The 20,038-nt window shown below is 34.2% G+C and overlaps 1 protein-coding gene and 1 pseudogene across 9 annotated transcripts in view; both read right to left on the bottom strand.

The window, feature by feature from the left end:
- The window catches only part of raskol (Ras GTPase-activating protein raskol), a 270,162-nt gene that overhangs the window by 121,082 nt on the left and 129,042 nt on the right, over positions 1–20,038 (bottom strand). For 6 of the 9 annotated variants that reach the window (XM_012360327.2, XM_067355451.1, XM_067355452.1 and 3 more), the window contains exons 4-5: positions 16,613–16,654; positions 11,404–11,590 (exon numbers count right to left, since the gene is read on the bottom strand). In XM_012360327.2, coding sequence (XP_012215750.1) covers positions 11,404–11,590; positions 16,613–16,654 — 229 coding nt within the window. Of the gene's footprint in view, positions 1–1,493; positions 2,242–11,403; positions 11,591–16,612; positions 16,655–20,038 lie in introns of those variants that run through there. The other 3 variants (XM_067355454.1, XM_012360330.2, XM_012360331.2) reach the window with 3 other exon arrangements.
- Positions 3,617–5,361, bottom strand: LOC136999984 (uncharacterized; annotated as a pseudogene).

The raw sequence follows: 20,038 nt of genomic DNA, 5'->3' as shown, positions 1-20,038 counted from the left end.
TCCGCAGCATTATCTGTATTTTCCTTCCCGTTACTGGATATTTCTCTGCAGTACCGCGCTATTCCTGATTTTTCCGTCCTATTTCCTCCTCTTTTTTTCTGCTCACTCTTTTCCGAGACACTCATCGCCTGTGAAACGCAATAACGCTCTTCCTAACTCGCTCCGACTACAATTTTATACCAGTTTCACTAGATTACCGAGCTGCTGAAGAGAATAAATCTTATCTTATATTATGGTTTAACACTTGTTTTCCTTTTTCTATTTCTCTCTTCGTTCTTGCAAACTATCGCTTCTCGACCAGTCATATTTTTCTTCTGCTTTATATGGTGTCGTTCTCGCGCGATGTTTCAGCAGATGCCGCCAGTCCTGACTTTTCTCTTGATCGTGGAGTTTTGGTTGCAAAAGACGTCACACGTAACGTCAAGAAATGCGTAAAAAAATATTTTATAGAAAATAAAAAGAGGTATAATGTGTTATATCTCTCTCTCTCTGATCGGTTTCCTAATTAAAAATCCGTATTAAAAATTGCGGCGATAGTTCTTTTGTTTAAATTACATTTCGATAAAGCAAAGAGTGAAGTTATGTGAGATAAACCGGCATTGGACAATACAAAATAACACGATTTGAATACAGTATTTGATCGGAACAGAAAAAAGTGCGGAATAGAAAAGATAACAAGAAAGAAAATTCTAGATACAAAAGATTTTGAACAGTTTTATCATAGTTTATGCGGTTAATGAATAATATGTTGCGCGGTTGCGTGGTAAATCTGAAGAATCCGACATTTTACAAATGATAAAATGCCACGTGAAGTCACAGCGCGCACATCCATCGCGCGCATTCGACGTATTTAATGACGTGAGACAAACAAGTTGTGGTTTTCATTTCCGCAAAAAGACCCTGAATTCCTACCAACGTTTTGCGTAGCTAAGCTGCGCTATTATAGAAACAAAGCGCGAAGCGAGTTAATTAAAAATAATAGGAACAAAGTATTTGTGGTAGCAGTTGAAGTTAACAAAGACTTCATATAAATTAAAACAAAGTAAAGACAGCTGTGTAGCGTATATTTTTTAAAGAAGAACCTTTGTATTTTAAAATAAATAATATTTTCAAGTTTTATATTTTAAACGTTTGTGCACTTTAATTTGTCCGCATGTAAATTTGCGATAAAAAATATAACAATATTATTATAAACTTTTAAATATATGTATGTCATATCCTTTAAGTAATAATTTTTCTGCAATCGTAACAGTGCGGAAATTACAATGTCTCAATGTCTCTGTGGCATCATAAAAAAATACAAACTTAATCTTTAGCATTTAAAGTATTAAAAGTTTAGCATTAAAAAAAATCTGTCAAAAACTAAATAATTCGATAAATCTTTAGTTCTGAGATCTGAGATCTGGTAATTATTGATCCAAATTGCACTCATCAGAGCAAAGAGTCAATAACCAAGGTTCTTCCCTAAAGAAACAATGCGATTTCCGACTTACAAACATTGCCCAAAGGAGGAGACTCATCTCTGAAGTTCAAATCCAAATGATTTTTCTTCTTCCGTCGTACAATAGAATTCCACACTTTCTTACGACTCATCCTAGCGCCGCGCTGACAATCACGCGATCGAGTGATAATCGCCCCCAATGCGGAACTCTTTCGTCACGTTTACAGTTGCAACGATACACTCCCGTGTTGTACAGAATAGTAACGGTCCAGCACAAGTGGGACACCTCTTTCCCCTCAATTAAACACGCCTTATCGACGCGTCAACGTCAAACAACACGACCACTCCCTCGGGATGTGCCAAACCATCAGTCAATTGCTATAAATTCGCGCCGATATAACTATTTTCTATCCAATCGATTCGTAAACATGTACGTCAGTGTCTCAGCGTCTTCACACGTCTTCATCTCTAATGAAATCCTTTCAACCCTTTCGGTCCACACAGAATCGTGATATAAAACGAGATAGAAAACAGACTTACGTCCCGCACCACAACATTTTATAATTCCGAACGTAATGTTTCTTTTCTCGAAAAGCGAATTAGTTCTCTCGCGTAGACGATTCGCCGAATAAATCGTCCCGATGACGAGTCGCGATGAGATCTCGACGAACGATGCGAAAAGAAGTCGACCGCTTAAGGTGCGTGTATCACGACGACTGTGACGAATCACTCGACTCGGTCGCTGAAAAGCAATGACCTAGCACACTTCGCCAACTTTTATCCGCGCCGCTCTCGCAAACGTCCGTCCGACGAACGGCGTGAACGCACTTATATCGGTGCCGCGCCGGAGGACGACGACGAGTATGACGACGACGACGAGCCGTTTTATCGCATCCGGCGCCGAGGAGGACTCTTTCGATGAGGAGGATTCCGCCGCATTAGTTCGCTGCGCCAATCGGCTCGTGCGAAATCATTGTATGGTTTGAGGAGGGGCGATGATGACGGGAAGAAGACTCGAGAGTCAGGAGATTACGAAGACGATTCTATTTTTCAAATCGCGTATAATCGCGCGCGGCGCTCCGAATCGAGTCGATTTTATGCTGCTCCGTTAGACGAAAGTAAGGCTTGAAAGACGCTTGCCGATGATTTGAATAAAAGTGCTCTTATCGATAAGTATTTTGTATCTGTGACAGATATTGAAGCAATTATTTAATATAATTGCGAAGAATTATGTTTCAAAAAGAGAATTTTATTCGCGAGGAAATATACGGTAGTTCTGGAAACTGTCTGCGCGCAAGGTATTGTGCGACATTGTGAATGTATTATGTACGCTGCATTTCTGAGAGCAAACATAAATTTCTATTCAATATTCAGCCTGGAAATCGAAATATCTACAGCGTTTCCGCAATATCTACATATTATTTCTACATGTAACGCAATTTCAGTTAGAAGCAGTGGGATTTAGAAAACTTCTGCTTTGGATTTGCATAACTGAAAAATTGCATAGAAATGTGAAATTCCATCTCTATCTTCAAAATTGAAAGCGCGCCATATGGCGCGATTCTGCGACCAACAAAAAAAGACAAAAATTGACAACAACAAAAATATTAATTTCGTAGAATATAGTCGCAGAAATTAATATCATCTATATAACTGTCCAAATAAAAAAAAATGATGTTATAAGAAAGCAATTAAATATCACAATGAGTAATTAAATGATACAAATTGACCGGTAAAAACTTCCGTGACGTTATGCACGATGTAAGATAAAACAATACAAAGACGACTTCCTGCGGTTCAATTTGCCTCAACAATTAATTGTAAGTCGAGCGCGTGCAATAGTCGACAGCGTGAAAAAGCAAATCGTCCAAGATTATCTATTTGTTCCTTAAGAATCTCTTGATAATTACAATAGTAAGTATTAAATCACAACGAAAGTGTCTTTCCAAAACCAACGAGCAAATTAAACACGTTGCTAAATAGTTTGTGTCAAATTTTCACAGCGCTCGATTTTCTCCTTTGCTGGACTAATTATATTTACATCTCATATAATTCTAGAATAAACATAAAACGTTGACGGAAAATAAATTTTTTACTTTTTTCTTTTCGAAACGAGGCGATCACGAACGAAGCAATGTTATTCGTGAAGTCACCCGTGGAAATCATTAACGCTTTCCCACGCACGTCGACAGCGAGATGCAATTATCCATCTCCGCTGCGAGCGCGAAATAATTCTCGCGAAACAATGGCGAGATTAGGGTCGCAGGCGCAAACTAGGTGATGTACGACGCGATCTTAATTCCACCCTGCTACCTATAAGAAACAAAGTAGAAAGCATTTTCCATGTGCTAACAAGCATGCATTTCCAGATTTGTCAACGCGGTTCTAATTATATGAATTATTTATGGCGGCGCATCGAAAGATGCATTGTAATGTGACAAAAGTCACTGCTTTCTTCGTCAACAAGATATAAAACTCAGATTCAGAGTATAATAATTAAGAATTCTGGAAACAAATTATAAATAATTCGTGATATTTCGAAAGATATTTAAATTTCAAATTTATACTCCATAAATAGAAATAAATTATATGTACAGGGTGCTTCCGCAACATACAGATCAGTAAGTCGGGTTGCCTATTTGCTTATCGGCAGGGGCATGCTTTACCGGCCGTGCAGAATAAGGTTAGATCGCAAGTCCGGCGGAAAATAAGGCAAAAGATATTTGAGTTTTACCATTCTGGTATAGTGTAAGATTCAATAATATATATATAATAGGAGTTGTTTAATAATAGAAATATTAATAACAACATAATAATAAAATTAGTAAACATTAAACAATTATTAAACAAATAACACAATTTACAAAATAAAGATAAATAATATTTTTTTATTTAAAACATGCTTATAACAAATGTTCTATTAAATTACCAGCTTCTTCTAAGCATAACGTGATTCTGCGTATGAAATTTTCTCTCTCTCTCTTCTTCTCACTCTATTTAATGTGGCAAGAGTTGTTTTCTGCACATGCGTTTCGTATTCTATTTTGCAAATCTTCTTAATTTGCTAGTAGTTTCATATATTTTATTTTTTAAAAAGCTCCACACGAAAAAATCCATGGGCGTAAGATCCGGAGACCGTGGTGGCCACACTGAGGACTATGAAGTCCGATCCATCTTCCCGGAAATTTTTTATTTAAAATTATTCTCGCTACAAGAGACGTGTGAGCGGGATGTCCATCCTGTTGGAAAACCATTTCTAGTTTATTAGCTAGTGGCACATCTTCCAAAAGCTCGTCGAGTCAATAGAGAAGAAATTGTGAATAATATTGTGCATCCACATTTCCTTCGATAAATTCAGGGCCGATGACGTGATCTCCTACGATTCCGAGCCACACATTTACAGTCCACCTACTTTGAAAATTGTGTTCTTTTACACAATGTGGATTGTGCTCTGCATAGTGATGCTCATTATGACGGTTTATGTGTCCATGACTTCCAAAAATTGCTTTATCAGTCCATAAAATATTTTTTATAAAGATGTCATTTTTGGCATCATTAAAATCTACTTGCAGAATAATTTAGTATAAAATTGACGATGCAAATTAATAAATGGTAATGTGTCAGGTATATTATAAAATAATAAAAGAATAAAAAATTTAAACAAATTTACGTGATCAATAACCCATTCACGAAAATTTAAACATTGTGGCATATTAGCAGGTAGAAGTTTGTGTGTAGTATGTTTTTTTGAATAGATGCCAAATCAGCAAATGTTTAATTATTTTGTGAACCGTAATGTGGATTATGTCTAGATCTGCGGCAATTGCTCTCGTGGTTGTATGAATATTTCTGATAAGAGTTTGTTGAACTGCATCAATTGTCTCCTGATTTCCCTGCGGAACATGGATCAACCTGCGAAATTAACAAAATTGTCCATTTGTTTTTAGTCTTTCGTAAAGGCGGTGAAAAAAACCGTGGTTTGGGTGGCGTCTGTTCAGAAACTTTCGAACATAAAGTGCAGCTGATTGTCTTTTATTCTTTTGGCACTCGCCGTAAATAAAAATCATGTGTTAATTCTTCAAACAAACAAACGAACTGTTACAATTGTTTGTTCGATTGTTTCTCTTTCTGTATTCCTTATGTCCTGATCGCATTCCGTTTGACAGAATTTGACGTGAATTATATGTACAAGTTAAAACGCGTTAAAAATTGAGTTACATAATGGAACCGGAACAAAATCACTATTCGTTTGACGAATTAACAGACATGATTCTTATTTACGGCGAGTGTCAAAAGAATCAAAGACAAGCAGCTGCACTTTACGCTCGAAAGTTTCCGGACAGACGCCACCCAAACCATGGTTTTTTTCATTGCCTTGAAGAAAGGTTAAGAACAAATGGACAATTTCGTAAATCTCGCAAGCCGCTCCATGTTCCACAACGAAATCAGGAGACAATTGATGCAATTCAACAAGCTGTTGTCAGAAATCCTCACACAAGCACAAGAGCTATTGCTGCGGATCTAAACATGAACCACATTACGGTTCATAAAATAATAAAACATTCGCTGGGTTTGCATCCATTCAAAAAGCATACGACACAGAAACTTGTACCTACTGATATGCCACGACGTTTAAATTTCTGTGAATGGATTATTGATCACGTAAGTTAAATTTTTTATTCTTTTATTATTTTATAATATACCAGACATATTGTTACCATTTATCAACTTACATCGTCAACTTTGTACTAAATTATTCAATTTCTGCAGGTGGATTTTAATGATGCCAAAAATGACATTTTTTTAAAAAACATTTTGTGGACCGATGAAGCAATTTTCGGAAGTCATGGGCAGATAAATCGCCATAATGAGCATCATTATGCAGAGCAGAATCCACATTGTGTAAAGGAACACAATTTTCAGGGCAGGTGGACAGTAAATGTGTGGCTCGGAATCGTAGGAGATCACGTCATCGGCCCTGAATTTGTAGAAGGAAATGTAAATGCACATTATTATTCGCAATTTCTTCTCCACCGACTCGACGAGCTTTTGGAAAATGTGCCACTAGCCAATAGGCTAGAAATGATTTTCCAACAAGATGGACATCCCGCTCACACATCTCTTATAGCGAGAACAATTCTTAATAGAAAATTTCCGCGGAGATGGATCGGGCTTCATGGTCCTCAGGAGTGGCCACCACGGTCTCCAGATCTTACGCCCATGGACTTTTTTGTGTGGGGATATTTAAAAAATAAAGTTTACGAAACTTTGCCAGCAAATCAAGAAGATTTGAAAAATAAAATACAAAACGCATGCGCAGAAATCACTCCTGCCATATTAAATAGAGTGCGAGAAAATTTTATGCGCAGAATACTGTTATGTTTAGAAGAAGATGGTAGTTTAATTGAACATTTATTATAAACATTTATTATTATATAACATTTATTATTATTTAAATAAAAAAATTATTTAATTTATTAATCTTTAATTGTTAATTATTAATAACCTTATTATTAATAACCTTTATTATTTATTTATTTATTAAAAAAATATTATTTATATTTATTTTGTAAATTGTGTTATTTGTTTAATAATTGTTTAATGTTTACTAATTTTATTATTATGTTGTTATTAATATTTCTATTATTGAACAACTCCTATTATATATATATATTTTATTATATTATATATAATTAATAAATTATTATATATAATTGTATATATATTTTATTATATATATATTATTGCATCTTACACTATACCAGAATGGTAAAACTCAAATTTCTTTTGCCTTATTTTCCGCCGGACTTGCGATCTAACCTTATTCTGCACGGCCGGTAAAGCATGCCCCTGCCGATAAGCAAATAGGCAACCCGACTTACTGATCTGTATGTTGCGGAAGCACCCTGTATATCTGTATTGTAAGATAGATGGATTCACTCATATCAAAGAATAATTTGAAATTGGCATACAATTAGTTTTTAATTAAAAACATAGGAATTTGATGTAAAAATATAGAAGTCAGAGTTTTGAAAAAAGTTCTTTTCAACAATAACTTTTCGAGAAGATTGTTTTTAATGATATTGGTCATCGCGATATGCGATGTTGAATGATTTTAATCGCTTTTACGCTTAAGAGAAGAGGCTTCCCTGTTGTCTCACTTGGTCGGTTAGACTCCGTCGGTTAGAATCGCGATCGGATGTGTCACGTTCGGCACACTTCGTGCATACGAATCGCGAACTTAACTCACGACAAGACATTTTATGGCAGCTCCCCTTCCCGACGACTAACGGTCTGCGCTTGTCAGATACGAGCGCGATTTTTCTCGAGGATATCGTGAATCGCGTGGAAACGATTGTCTATCTTCAACCGCTTTCGCGATGAGAAACGCAAGATAAACCACGTCGCGTCGAGTGTTCGATTCCACGATTAAGAATCGAGATACATATATTTATATTGCAATTGATATAATTTTAATTATAATTTTAATTTAAAAAAAACAGTTTGATATTTAATGTTTAATGTTTAACCCATTTTTAAAAGAATATTTAAAAACTAATCATAAAGAGTCGACATACAATTAAAAACCTTATCTACCAAGGAAAAATATTCTAGCCATTCTGACGTCGACTGATCCTTTGTAATTAGCATTTCTATCTTACGAGTTCGTTTGCTATTTAATCCTACATATTGCATCGGGTGTGCCGAACGTGACAGCAACGGTAATACTGGGATCGCACTGAGTATCGTGAATGCTTATTTGCGTGGGTGGAAACGCGCAAGCATTCATGCGTGTGTGGACGAACGAACCGTGGACGCGCCCAAGACCCACGTGGTGACAGGAGGGGACCGTGCGACATCGCGCGTGGCTCATACTGGGACTACTAGGATGGTTCTTCCGGCGAGGGCATTTCCGGTGCTTCAGACAATACCACAGCGATGATGATTGCGATGGGAGAAGGCTTTCAACGAGCGACTCTCAATAAGCAACTAAGCTAAAGACCATGAGCTTCTATTCTACTCTGCGATTTCTATACTTCCGATCAGTGTGTTTGCAAAGAGTAAACTCTATCGTTATGAAACTATTTAATTTATTTTTTAACAGCAGATGTCAATTTTATATAAAATATAACGAAAGAAAATATACTAATATGCTAATAAAAAAAAGTTTCTCCCATTTAAAGTATCAAAACCGATATTTAACTAATATATTTAACACTTTGACATTTCATATTTTAATATAAATAATAAATTTCAAGAACGTGAAATAAAATATAACGATTTTGTGTACAGAGATTATCAACAATTATTTTTGAAATAATTATTTATAAAAAAAGCCTGCTGATTTGCATGGAAATATGCAATATACTGCAGACGAAAAATACGAGATTATGAAAAAAGTCAATCAAAAAGGATCAAATAAATTAACCAAAACTTAATACAACAGATACAAGAAAACTTATCCAAGATCCTTTTTTTCAACAATAATAATAAATAGTTGTAATAAATTTAATTAATTAAAAGTAACATTTTTGTAATTATTTCTGCTAAAAAAATATCGTTTTATTGTGATTATCATCCTAATCATTTTTTGAATTATCCAACTTCCACGTATAATAATAGAGAATTATCAACGGAATATCACAAAAAAGAAATAAAATTTTCGCGAAACTAGCCGAAATTAGGTCATCGCTATATCTATCGCGAAAAATATCTATCTCGACAAACACTTTTCTTTTTTCTTCTTTCAACAAAGAACTGCATTGCAGAGCTAAATATGGAACATTTCGTAACTCGCAAAAATATATTGCATCTTTAAAATCAATAATATTTCTTGTTTTTCTATTTTTAATATAAATAAAGATTTTTCAATTTTCCAAGATAAAACTAATAATAAAAATTTAAATATTTTTATATAGATATTTTTTACATAAAATACGTACTAATAGTATTTTACGCGTATTTTAAGTCAAATATACACATTACAATATTTAAAATTTTTTAAATTTAGTTATAGAAAAAATATCGATAAAAAAATTTGAAATAAATTCTTGTCCTGAATCATTTTTGAAATATGATATGATAATCTTATAATAATTACACTTATATTACTAAAGTAAAATTAAGAAAATAATCAAGGAACAAATTTCTTTCTCTTTTCGCCATCTATCAACCATGAGAGAAAATAACGTACCGGTAGCTGGTCACAGAACTACTATAAAAAAGTACTCGCAGATAACGTAGCAAATGTATCGGTAAAGCAGAAAATACAACCAAGCAGTTAAATAAAAGAAAAAAAATTAACATCAATTTAGTAAAATGCAAACAATAATAAAGTAATGCAGATATAAAATATATTCACAAAATTATATTTTATCCTATACCGTATTAGCAAACTGTTGTAGAAAACTGCCTTATCAACTAACATAAAAAAACTACGTCTTGAAAGTAACTATGGCTTGAATGTTTGAAAAGTAATAAAAATCAATATCTTTTTTGTGTCCTGTTTATTAAAAATGCAATTAGAATTCTTGCAATTTATCGCTATAATAGTAAAAATGCAGAAAATTATCTAATTTTAAATTTCAAAATTACATTGAAACGTATATCTTATTTCTTTTAATAATGTAAATAATTTTAATTTCAAAATACACATTGATGAAAATTCAAAAAGACATAGTTTATTTTCTGTTACATTTAAAGTTGCAATTGTATTATTCGCTTTGTACGTAACGTTCTGTTTTATTTTCGCGCATAATCGCACTTTTTCTACTACCCTTTCACGTTATTAAAAATAAATAAATCGACTACCAGGAGCAAAGAAAAGAGCACTTGACTCCTTTTGAACAATATCGGCTCGTTAAGGAAGTGTTGCTACGTGTTTGTCTGTCAGTCGCAGTGACGACAGCAACAATTCAAACAAAGCAAAATTAATGTCGACCAACCCCAATTCTCTCGCTACTATACCGAAGAAAAGTGTCAACCACTGTTAAATCCTGTGTCTAATGCAATTCTATTTCTATGTCAATCGCATAAAGCGACTGTTACAATCGCAATGTCACGGTGGCATCACGCGTATTCGTTACATGATTCGTTATGCGATTCGTTACAGACGAATTTAAAAACTCACAATTGTATTGTAATTAAAATTAACGAAATTGTCTCCTGTTTTACACGATTATTTGTTTACGTAATAGCAACAATGTATTTATAATGTAACTCTAATGTTTCACTAAAACTTGATATGTGTTATTACATTTAAAGTTTTTGAAATAAAAAGATTTTTAAATGCAGAAACTTGTTTAAAGAGTTGGTATAATATCTACAATTTTAATTTGTTGTAGATTTTCAATAAATGTTACGTAATATTTATATATTTATCATATTCTGTATTCTTATACTGTTTATATATATGTATATTATATCAAGTGTATAAGTATAAAGCTAAAATATCATTTGAACCGTTCAGAGTTCTGGCTTTATGTTCAATATTCGGGATAGAACAAATACAGCGTAAATGTAATATCTCAGTTTGTTCTAAATCATTATCTTTTATTGATGATCAAAACTCTTTATTCTTATTTATCAAAAACTATTAAATTATTAAAAATAAGGTCAAAAAAGTTTAAAAATTTTTTTAAAATATAATAAATATATAAATAGTTAAAAAAATATCCTAAAAGATATTTAAGATGCTTGAGTTAAGTACCACACTTAATAAAATGTTTCAAAGCACTGTATTAACAAAACAATTCAGATTATACGCTTAATTCTAGAAGCTTATCGGAGAAAGTTGATATCAAATTCTTTATTATCGTATGTACATCGCGAAAATTGATACGATAAAATTTGATCTTAATCGCAAGTAGCAATCGCCAGTGAAAAATATATCAGCGATATTTGTGGAAATGAGACCATTGCGAGATATTTTGGTCATCGCAAAATCAGTGTCTGATACTCACCTATCGGAGAAGCGGTGTTAGCCTCTCGAAGGCTGACAGTTTCCGGCTCGACAGCTGCCTCGTCCTCTTCGATTAGCGGCGGCGGTGGTGCCAACGGTCGCGACTCGTAGCCCCAATGTTGCCGGAAAGCACGTGCGCCGCCGTCCAGGCGAACGCGTGGCAGTTCGACGAACATCGCGTCGCCCAACTGAAAGCAAAAGGTCGCCCGCGGGCGTTAAATTGGAGTCGTTGTCGGGAAGAAAAGGCTTCAATGAATAACAATCGTGCCAGAGCCACTACGTGCCAACAAACTTGATTTAAAAATACGTTGTTCCACATTTGATTAATGAGAACAGATTCTAGTAAAAATGTGCATGTATGAAATTACTACACTTAACTATTAAATATGAACCTCATGTCAAGAGTTAGAACTGTATTTAACTTTAAATTTTATGAGCAAAATATAGTAAAACATTATTTTTTTCTATTACGATATAAAAACGTATAATGGAAATTAAATTGCATAGTTAACTGATATAAAATTATGCAACTTTGAATTACAACTACGTATCCTACTCAGAGATCGGCAAAAAATTAATAATAAATTAATATTATTTAATTATTTAATTAATTATTTATCACAGAAAAATATTTTTTGATTACTCGATTAACCAATAATCAAACTCGAAAATTATTTGATTACTTTATCAATCAGTAATCAAAAAATAAAATTTTTGATTACTCGATTAATCGGTAATCAAACTCGAAAATTATTTGATTACTTTATCAATCAGTAATCAGAAAATAAAATTTTTGATTACTTGATTAATCGGTAATCAGAAAGAAATAATTTCAATTACTTGATTACTCAATAATCAAGGTCTGATGTTTCTTGATTATTTTAGTTAATTAATAAGCAAAAGGCTCCAGTCGAAAGAATGTTCAGTTTTGCCACCATGTTTGATGCTGCAAAATTTAATCGGCTGACAGATGACAATTTTGAAAAAAGAGTACTGTCAAAAGCAAATTGTATCTTTGGGAGAACGTAAAAAATAAAAATTACTCAACATCAGACCTCGATTATTGAGTAATCAAGTAATTAAAATTATTTCTTTCTGATTACCGATTAATCAAGTAATCAAAAATTTTATTTTCTGATTACTGATTGATAAAGTAATCAAATAATTTTCGAGTTTGATTACCGATTAATCGAGTAATCAAAAATTTTATTTTCTGATTACTGATTGATAAAGTAATCAAATAATTTTCGAGTTTGATTACCGATTAATCGAGTAATCAAAAATTTTATTTTTTTATTACTGCTTGATAAAGTAATCAAATAATTTTCGAGTTTGATTATTGGTTAATCAAGTAATCAAATAATTTTCGAGTTTAATTATTGATTATCTAAATAATTGTTAATCGGCTGTAATTATTACTGAAAATATCGATGATGCCGATTCCTGATCCTACTCCGATTTTAGCTTATCCTTAGATGCTCGCAAAACATTCATTACAATGCACGTACAAAACGAGTATGATAAGGAATTAGCGACAGAAATTGCTATACCAGTGATATCATGAGGCTGTATCGCATAAATATCTGGAGCTGGCTGCAAGCCAGTCCTTTAAGGAGCAATGAAAACGGTTGGAAGTTCATTAAAACATCGTCTTTTTAATTGGACGCACTTGTACTCGTTTGTCATCTCATCAAAATGAGCAATGAGTTTCGAACAAGCATACCTTATCGTATTGCATATACGGAAAAAAAGTTTTGCTCCTTCTAGTGCGTTTGCGTAAAATATGGCTGTTTCATATTAATTAATTTTAATCCAATCTGTTGGCAGACTGAATGTTGCGAAAAATTTCATGATAGAAAGATTTTAAAATATCACACAATAAACATTAAAAAAATTTAAATTTAAATATCTGTTTTTATAAAATTTACCTCTTCTGAGATTCAAATCTTTGCAGCTTTTTAATTTTTTTTCTTTACATAACACTCCGTCTGTAAAATTTTTAATTTATCATAAATCGTCAAATTTTAAATCTTTTAATCCATAAAACTGTCAGATACTATATAATTCGAAATATTAAGATTCTTAAATTGAGTTTCTTAATTTTCTAATTTTGAATCTTCAATTTTGCACTCCAATTTAAATTTCTTTGAGAGTAAAAAATAAGCAAAAAACAAAAATCTTCAATTTGTATACACACTCACTTGAACCTAAAACTAGACACTCACATAACCGCGGATGACATCCATCGTTGCAGTGCGGGTTAACGAATTCGTATCGTCCAATTAAACGTGTCGCGCACTATGTCATCAAACGATAACCTAGTGCACACTTATAAACATCATCCACGATCGACTGTAGAATATATCCGAATTATTATTCAAGATGCGCTATTCCCGGATGATGTTTATCAGCCCGCACTAGGATCGCTACTCGAAATGTGACTTCAGAAAAAGGCGAAAGTCGTAACAGAGATCAAAGTTATTTGGAACGGAGCCGGATGGCGACTGAAGCGTGTCTGGCGGTTTATCTCGGAATATCTTAAGATTGACCTGACGACAGGCTGACGTCACTAATTAAAGCTCATTGGGCAGACGAGCATACCGCAGGGTCGCGTAAAATCCGAAAGCTGACAGCTCATTCCTCTTCTGTTTTTGGCCAATAATTTCCCTTTCCTCCATTTTTCCACGCGTGTATTGTTATCAATTGAAATTTGTTTGGTAAAAATATCCGACATCTGCGCTTGCTAATTATCAAACTATTGAATTATTTCTGCAAAACCTACAAGTTGAACTGTGCAACTCGCTCGATGTAAAAAGTTATGTATGATTTTAGATAGATATTTTTGATTAAAGTATGATTATGCATATTTCGATCAATTAATTAATTTGTATTCGATGACTACAAGATTTTTTCTTCGCATTCTTTATATTACTTGTTCTTTCCTTTCTCTACTCTTTAATAACTTTTTGTTGAGTATATTTAAAACAGTGTACAGTCAAGTTATCAGGTTTTTTTTGTATTTTATTATTTCAAAGTAGACAATTGAGTATCGAGAAATAATGACAGATTTTTATATTCTGTATGTCCTGTAAGTCTGTGTTCTTAAGAGATCAAATCTTATAAATGTTTTAAGAAATAAAATTATAGAAGCACCAAAATATTTTTAGTATCATTTATATATAAATTATATCTTGTCTTCTCTAGGAAAAATAACATACATATATTTCTGCATAGCATTCGATAATATAAGACACATTTATCTTTCTCAATTCCCGCATCGATGCTACATTCCTATAAATCTTGATAGACTAATCTCCTATCATTATAGCCATTATATCATTAATGTTAAATTATAGATTTAAATCGAAACCACAAACAGCCATTTATATCAATCAGAATTTATTAAAATTTACACATTTAACATCGTCAACCGATTGCTCACTTTGCCGATGAACAAGGGGACTCGTGTCGGACGGCATGAACAAATTCGGTGATGAAACTTCATTTTCGACTTGACCAATTAAAAGAGAAGAGGGGAGAAGCGCTCGCGATCGAGCTACGGTCGAACGAGACGCGCGCGACTGTACTTTCAGTTAACGCGTTAGCTGCAATTACCAGGCCGGCGCGAACGAATGTGTCCAATTACGCGAGAAGCGGTGTGAACAGCCAGTTTCGAAGAGCGTCGTCAACCAACCAACAACCCACGGCGGCAATTAGTAATCGCATTCTTTTCGCACAATTCGCATGTGACCTCCTTTCCTGCTCGAATATTCAGGTAACATAATTGCTCGTATATCACGAACGTAAATGATCGAGACTCATGTGAATGTCTTTCCTCGCCTGAATTTTCTGGAAGATCCTCATTAGCGGATCTCTCACTATATTCAAATCAACGACATTCACAGTAAGTTACTTCACTGAAATTACTTCAAGAGAATTGTTTGTCAGATTTATAGCAAAATTGATGTAAAATTTCCGAAAAAGATAAACGAGACCAACGATATAAATGTAACTTAAAATTTTGAAAAGCAAAAAAGTTTCTAAACCTAAAATTTTTGAATATATATTGTAAATTATTTTGATTATAAATGTAAAATTTAACATTGTGTATTATTTCAGATATATAATTATAAACGGAAACTCGTTATCAAATTTTATTATTGACTTATATTATTATCCAGCGAATATCGTGTTTGTAGTTTACTGTTCGTCTGCGTCGCATTTATCGACGACAACAATAGCAATGCAATTTTTCGTAGATAAACATGGTTGGTCATCAAACCTTTCACGATCGAATTGTTGCTCCGTTTTACGAAGCACGCGTACAGATCGGACAAAGAAGAAAGGTTGTACGTGCGCGGAAAGAAAATTACGATTGAGTCTACGAAACTGGATACGTGGCTATACGGATGACGTGAAGGTAAGATGGGAAACGAACCGGTCATCTCGGAAGAATCGCGATTGCATTATTTAAGGCACGCGAGTTCCCTCACGGAAACGACGGCGAACAGCCGAGTGAAGACACGCAACGATAACAGAGTGCAAAAGAAAAGAAAATTAACTAGGAATAGAAATGAAATTTTCGTGATTTGCCAGCTGAACCAATTTTAAAAGCATCAAAACACATCGACACGTCCAAAATTATTCATGCAAACACGTGTAAATGATAATAACAAATATTACAACACATCTTGATGTAGCTTATTATATAAAATCAATAAATACAGACGCAAAATTTTAGCTGTTGAGCTTTATGGGATAAGACGGCGTAAAATCATTGTCGTTTATATTCACGTTACAAGCTGACCTTTGTGCTGATTTAATCCAATCTAATTCAAAACCCCTTTTTCACCCCTCCCCGCGCTCTCGTCCTTTGCCGTGTCCTTTTCGCATCGTCTTATCGTGACTTTGAAAGCAACGAAACAATTAATTTCATCCTGTAGCTTGCGAAACAGAGGAGACATCAAGGCAAGAAGGTTCGAATTAATCTTCGTATTACACTTTGCGATGCAAATCCAGCGTGTGCGCGTTTCTTTTGTGCGCAAACATCGTGGACGTTTAATCAAAACCTTTTTGAGATATAGAAGGATTTAAAGGACGCGAGTAAAAAAGGACAGTGTATAAGCAGCAATGACACACCAACGGAACATCGATGTATTAGAGGGTGACAACAATGCATTAGCAGAAGATAGAGAGAAAAAGAAACAAACCTTGTTGTGCGACTTGAACATACAGGCGGTCCCGGCGAATAGCTGCGTCCAAAGGAAAGACACAAATCGATTACTAATTGCATCCACTTTTTTGTTCCGGGGAATCCAGAGAAATCAATTATCAATGGATCTTTCTGGATTGTACTTTTTCTCAAGAAACATATATTCGTTACTCGCTGTGATCGATAAAGTTATTAAAAAGCAATATTATTCGGTACATTATATAGTTTAGAATGCATAATTGTTATAGTTGCAAATTATAATTGTTTGTAATTATGATTTCATGTATCGTAAGCTATGTTACATATTTAATATGTAATTAGCCTATCTAATCATTTGTAAGCAAAGTTAATTGTGCATCCCTATTATCGATTTTTCTCTCTATTTGAGATATGAATATATTATTGTTTTATTATTATGAAAATGCTAATATACAGGGTGTTTCAGATCACCATATCACTCGTCAATAACAGATTCCTGAAGTAATTTACAAATAAAAATCTGTATATTAAAATGTTACAACAACAGTAATTTTTAATGCAAAGTGATTTTTATATCCTTATTATATAAGAAATTTCAGAAATCTGCTATTAACGGATGATACGGTTGATTAGTTTGCATATTAAATGATAACTGAATAACAAATTTCATATAATTATATATGTACGCATAAACTTAGCCTATTAAATTCAATTTTTACGATTTAGAGATATATTAATATCATCTCTCATCAATATAAATATTGTCTAAACATATCGTGTAATTTAAACTTATCAATTTTATATAATTTCGAATTAATATTGTAATTAAAATTATATTGTGCGGATTTTCAGGACGGAGAAGCATTACTTGAGAAACGACTAAAACGCATTGAATATTGGATCATGAAAGCTTTGTAAAAAAAAGAATGTAGCGGCAACAAAGAATCTTCGCGCCACGATAATTGTGGGACTGTTACAAATGAGAAGGGTCAAAAATAAAAAAGAAATTAGACTCTTCCCTCCGAAAATAAATTATAGCCGCCTCGCAAAATTTCTCTTTCAGGCCTTCATTAAACCCTTTTGTTCTTGCGTACAGACATACGTAATGTACGCTCAGCGAAATTCATTTGGCATATGCTATAAATGCGCATATACTCTACGCACTATGTGTACGCAGTATACGTGGTCTGACATTAATCGCTAATCTTTAATTCGACGCAATAAAATACAGTAAAACGATTTAATGCGCCGTCGGCAGCGCTAAAGGCGGAAAAGTATTACGTCTTAAGTGCGTACTGTCGGCGTTAATACAGTGTACAGCGTTGCTCTTAGCAATGAAAGCTTTAAGATCATTATAATTAACCACCAAGCGTAATTTATAGTTTGCAACGTCATTGCTCCTGCGTTCCTTTAAAAGCTTTAGAAGAAAAATCTTCACAAATCTTTGTTCTTTTCAGTCGTCAACTTTTTATTATCACAAAAATTTGTAGCATTCTTTGTAATAAATACATCACTAATCATTTTTCATAAAAATAAATAATAATACAAGTTTAATTATCAGTTGATAATAATGTTAGTAACAATAAACGTTTTATATTGTGTAAGTGCTATCAGTGAACGCTTCTCAATAAATTCAATTAGTAAAGAATATTGCTTATATATCATTGCGCAATTGTTCACACGCAAAAAACAATATTCTTACTGCAATAGATTGCGAAACGTGATCGGCCTTCGGAAAGGGGAAAGATCTCGCAGAATATAATTCTTTGATTCAGGTTAACCTTCGCGAACGTGTTTAGACTGACTGTCGAGAGCGCTTCGCGATCAATCCATATGATTGACCAGCCTCGATTCGGCCGATCCGATTACGCGCACAGCACGTACGCTCCCTTTTCTCCGGTTATCGATCTAAGCGGTAATGTTAAAATCAATTCGCGTCCCGGAAGTGTCTCTCAGTCTCAATAATAATGGGACACGCACGTATCCATTTTTCGTCCTGGACTTTCTTGCCCCGCCCACTGCCTATTCTCCCGCTGTCGGTTCTGACATCGACTAATTGAAAAAGTTTCCTCGAATAACGGAACCTTTGCGATGACAAAAGGAGGACCGAATGAAAAATGTTTCTCAAGATTTCCGAATCTTGCTGCAAGCCGCTTGGCAGAGTAATGTTCACCGAACGGTTGAAACAAAAAGTTCACATCGTACACGTATATAGTCCACGTAGTTTGGAAACAAAGAAACACACGTAAAATAGTTAAATCTGAGATATATGTTTCGCGAATTATATGTGCATTTTTCTTGGTTTGTAACATTTGCAATTCAGAAAAGTCGCGACCGTATGTTCTGCATATCTGCGCAGACAGGCAAGTCGCGACTACTTTTCGTAGCGTATAAACGCTAAAATGCCATTTAATGAAACCTCACAATGCTCGTGACCGAACTTCATGTTCACGACACGTTGTAAAATCGTCCAGCGCACTCGTAAACCACGGGATCGTCGTGTGCTTCTGACGGCATATTTGTCCAGCGTAGCTTTTATCATCGAAATGTTTTTTTTCCTCTTCCGCTACTACATCTCGGGTCATCGCAATTCATTTTCTTTTGTGAAAGAGAGAGAGAGAGAGAGAGAGAGAGAGAGAGAAACAAAGAGAGTAACGACCCTCGAGGCGAAGTGAAAAGTTTGCTGTAGAATGCTTATGTATTTACTGAAAGCTTCGTGTATCTTGAGCGACAAGCTCGCTGAAAAGAGAGCTTTTGAGAGGAATAGACAAAACGCGACAGAGAGAAAGAAGGAAAGAGACGGATGCTGGACCGCGTGAATTTCTAACGAGGAGCCACTTCACCAGCCCACTCGGAGAAGTGGAGCAACTGGTGAATTTCTTGCTCGTGTGACTTTCTAAATAAAGCCAATAAATAGCGAGTAGTATCGATCGATAACAGAAGCGCGTCTCTTTACAGACAAATAACATCCTCTCTTCACGAGTGTACTCGTTAAGTAAGAAATCCAAAGATATATTACTGATTTTCTTCGCTATTTTGCCGATCATTTGAAGTATCTAAATTTAAATCTGACTTTTGTATTTTATCACAATCACTTTATGGAAAAGATAGTTTGATATTGTGAAAATGCCACCACAGTACATTTGCGTAAACCGTCAATCTCTCCGTAATAAACATGAACAGCTTTTCTAAAATTATACATGTATAAATAGATTCTTGAAGTACTTTACAGAATAAAAAATTAACAGTGTTTTTTTGCAGCTCGATGTAATATATTCTCGTCATAACGTTCGCTCGCGATAGCAGCCGAGCTGAAGAGACTTCTTGCTTGCTGCGGGTCATTTACCAAAATCCGCGCTGCTGAGTCTCGCGCAAGTCTCATTAAAAAGTACTGCGAGCTACTTCGAATTTCTGAAGAGCTACTTCGAGCAAAAAAAAATGGAGC

Source organism: Linepithema humile, chromosome 5, assembly GCF_040581485.1.
Source record: "Linepithema humile isolate Giens D197 chromosome 5, Lhum_UNIL_v1.0, whole genome shotgun sequence".
In the NCBI taxonomy this organism is placed as follows: domain Eukaryota; kingdom Metazoa; phylum Arthropoda; class Insecta; order Hymenoptera; family Formicidae; genus Linepithema; species Linepithema humile.
This window is presented reverse-complemented; position numbering and strand designations above follow the sequence as displayed.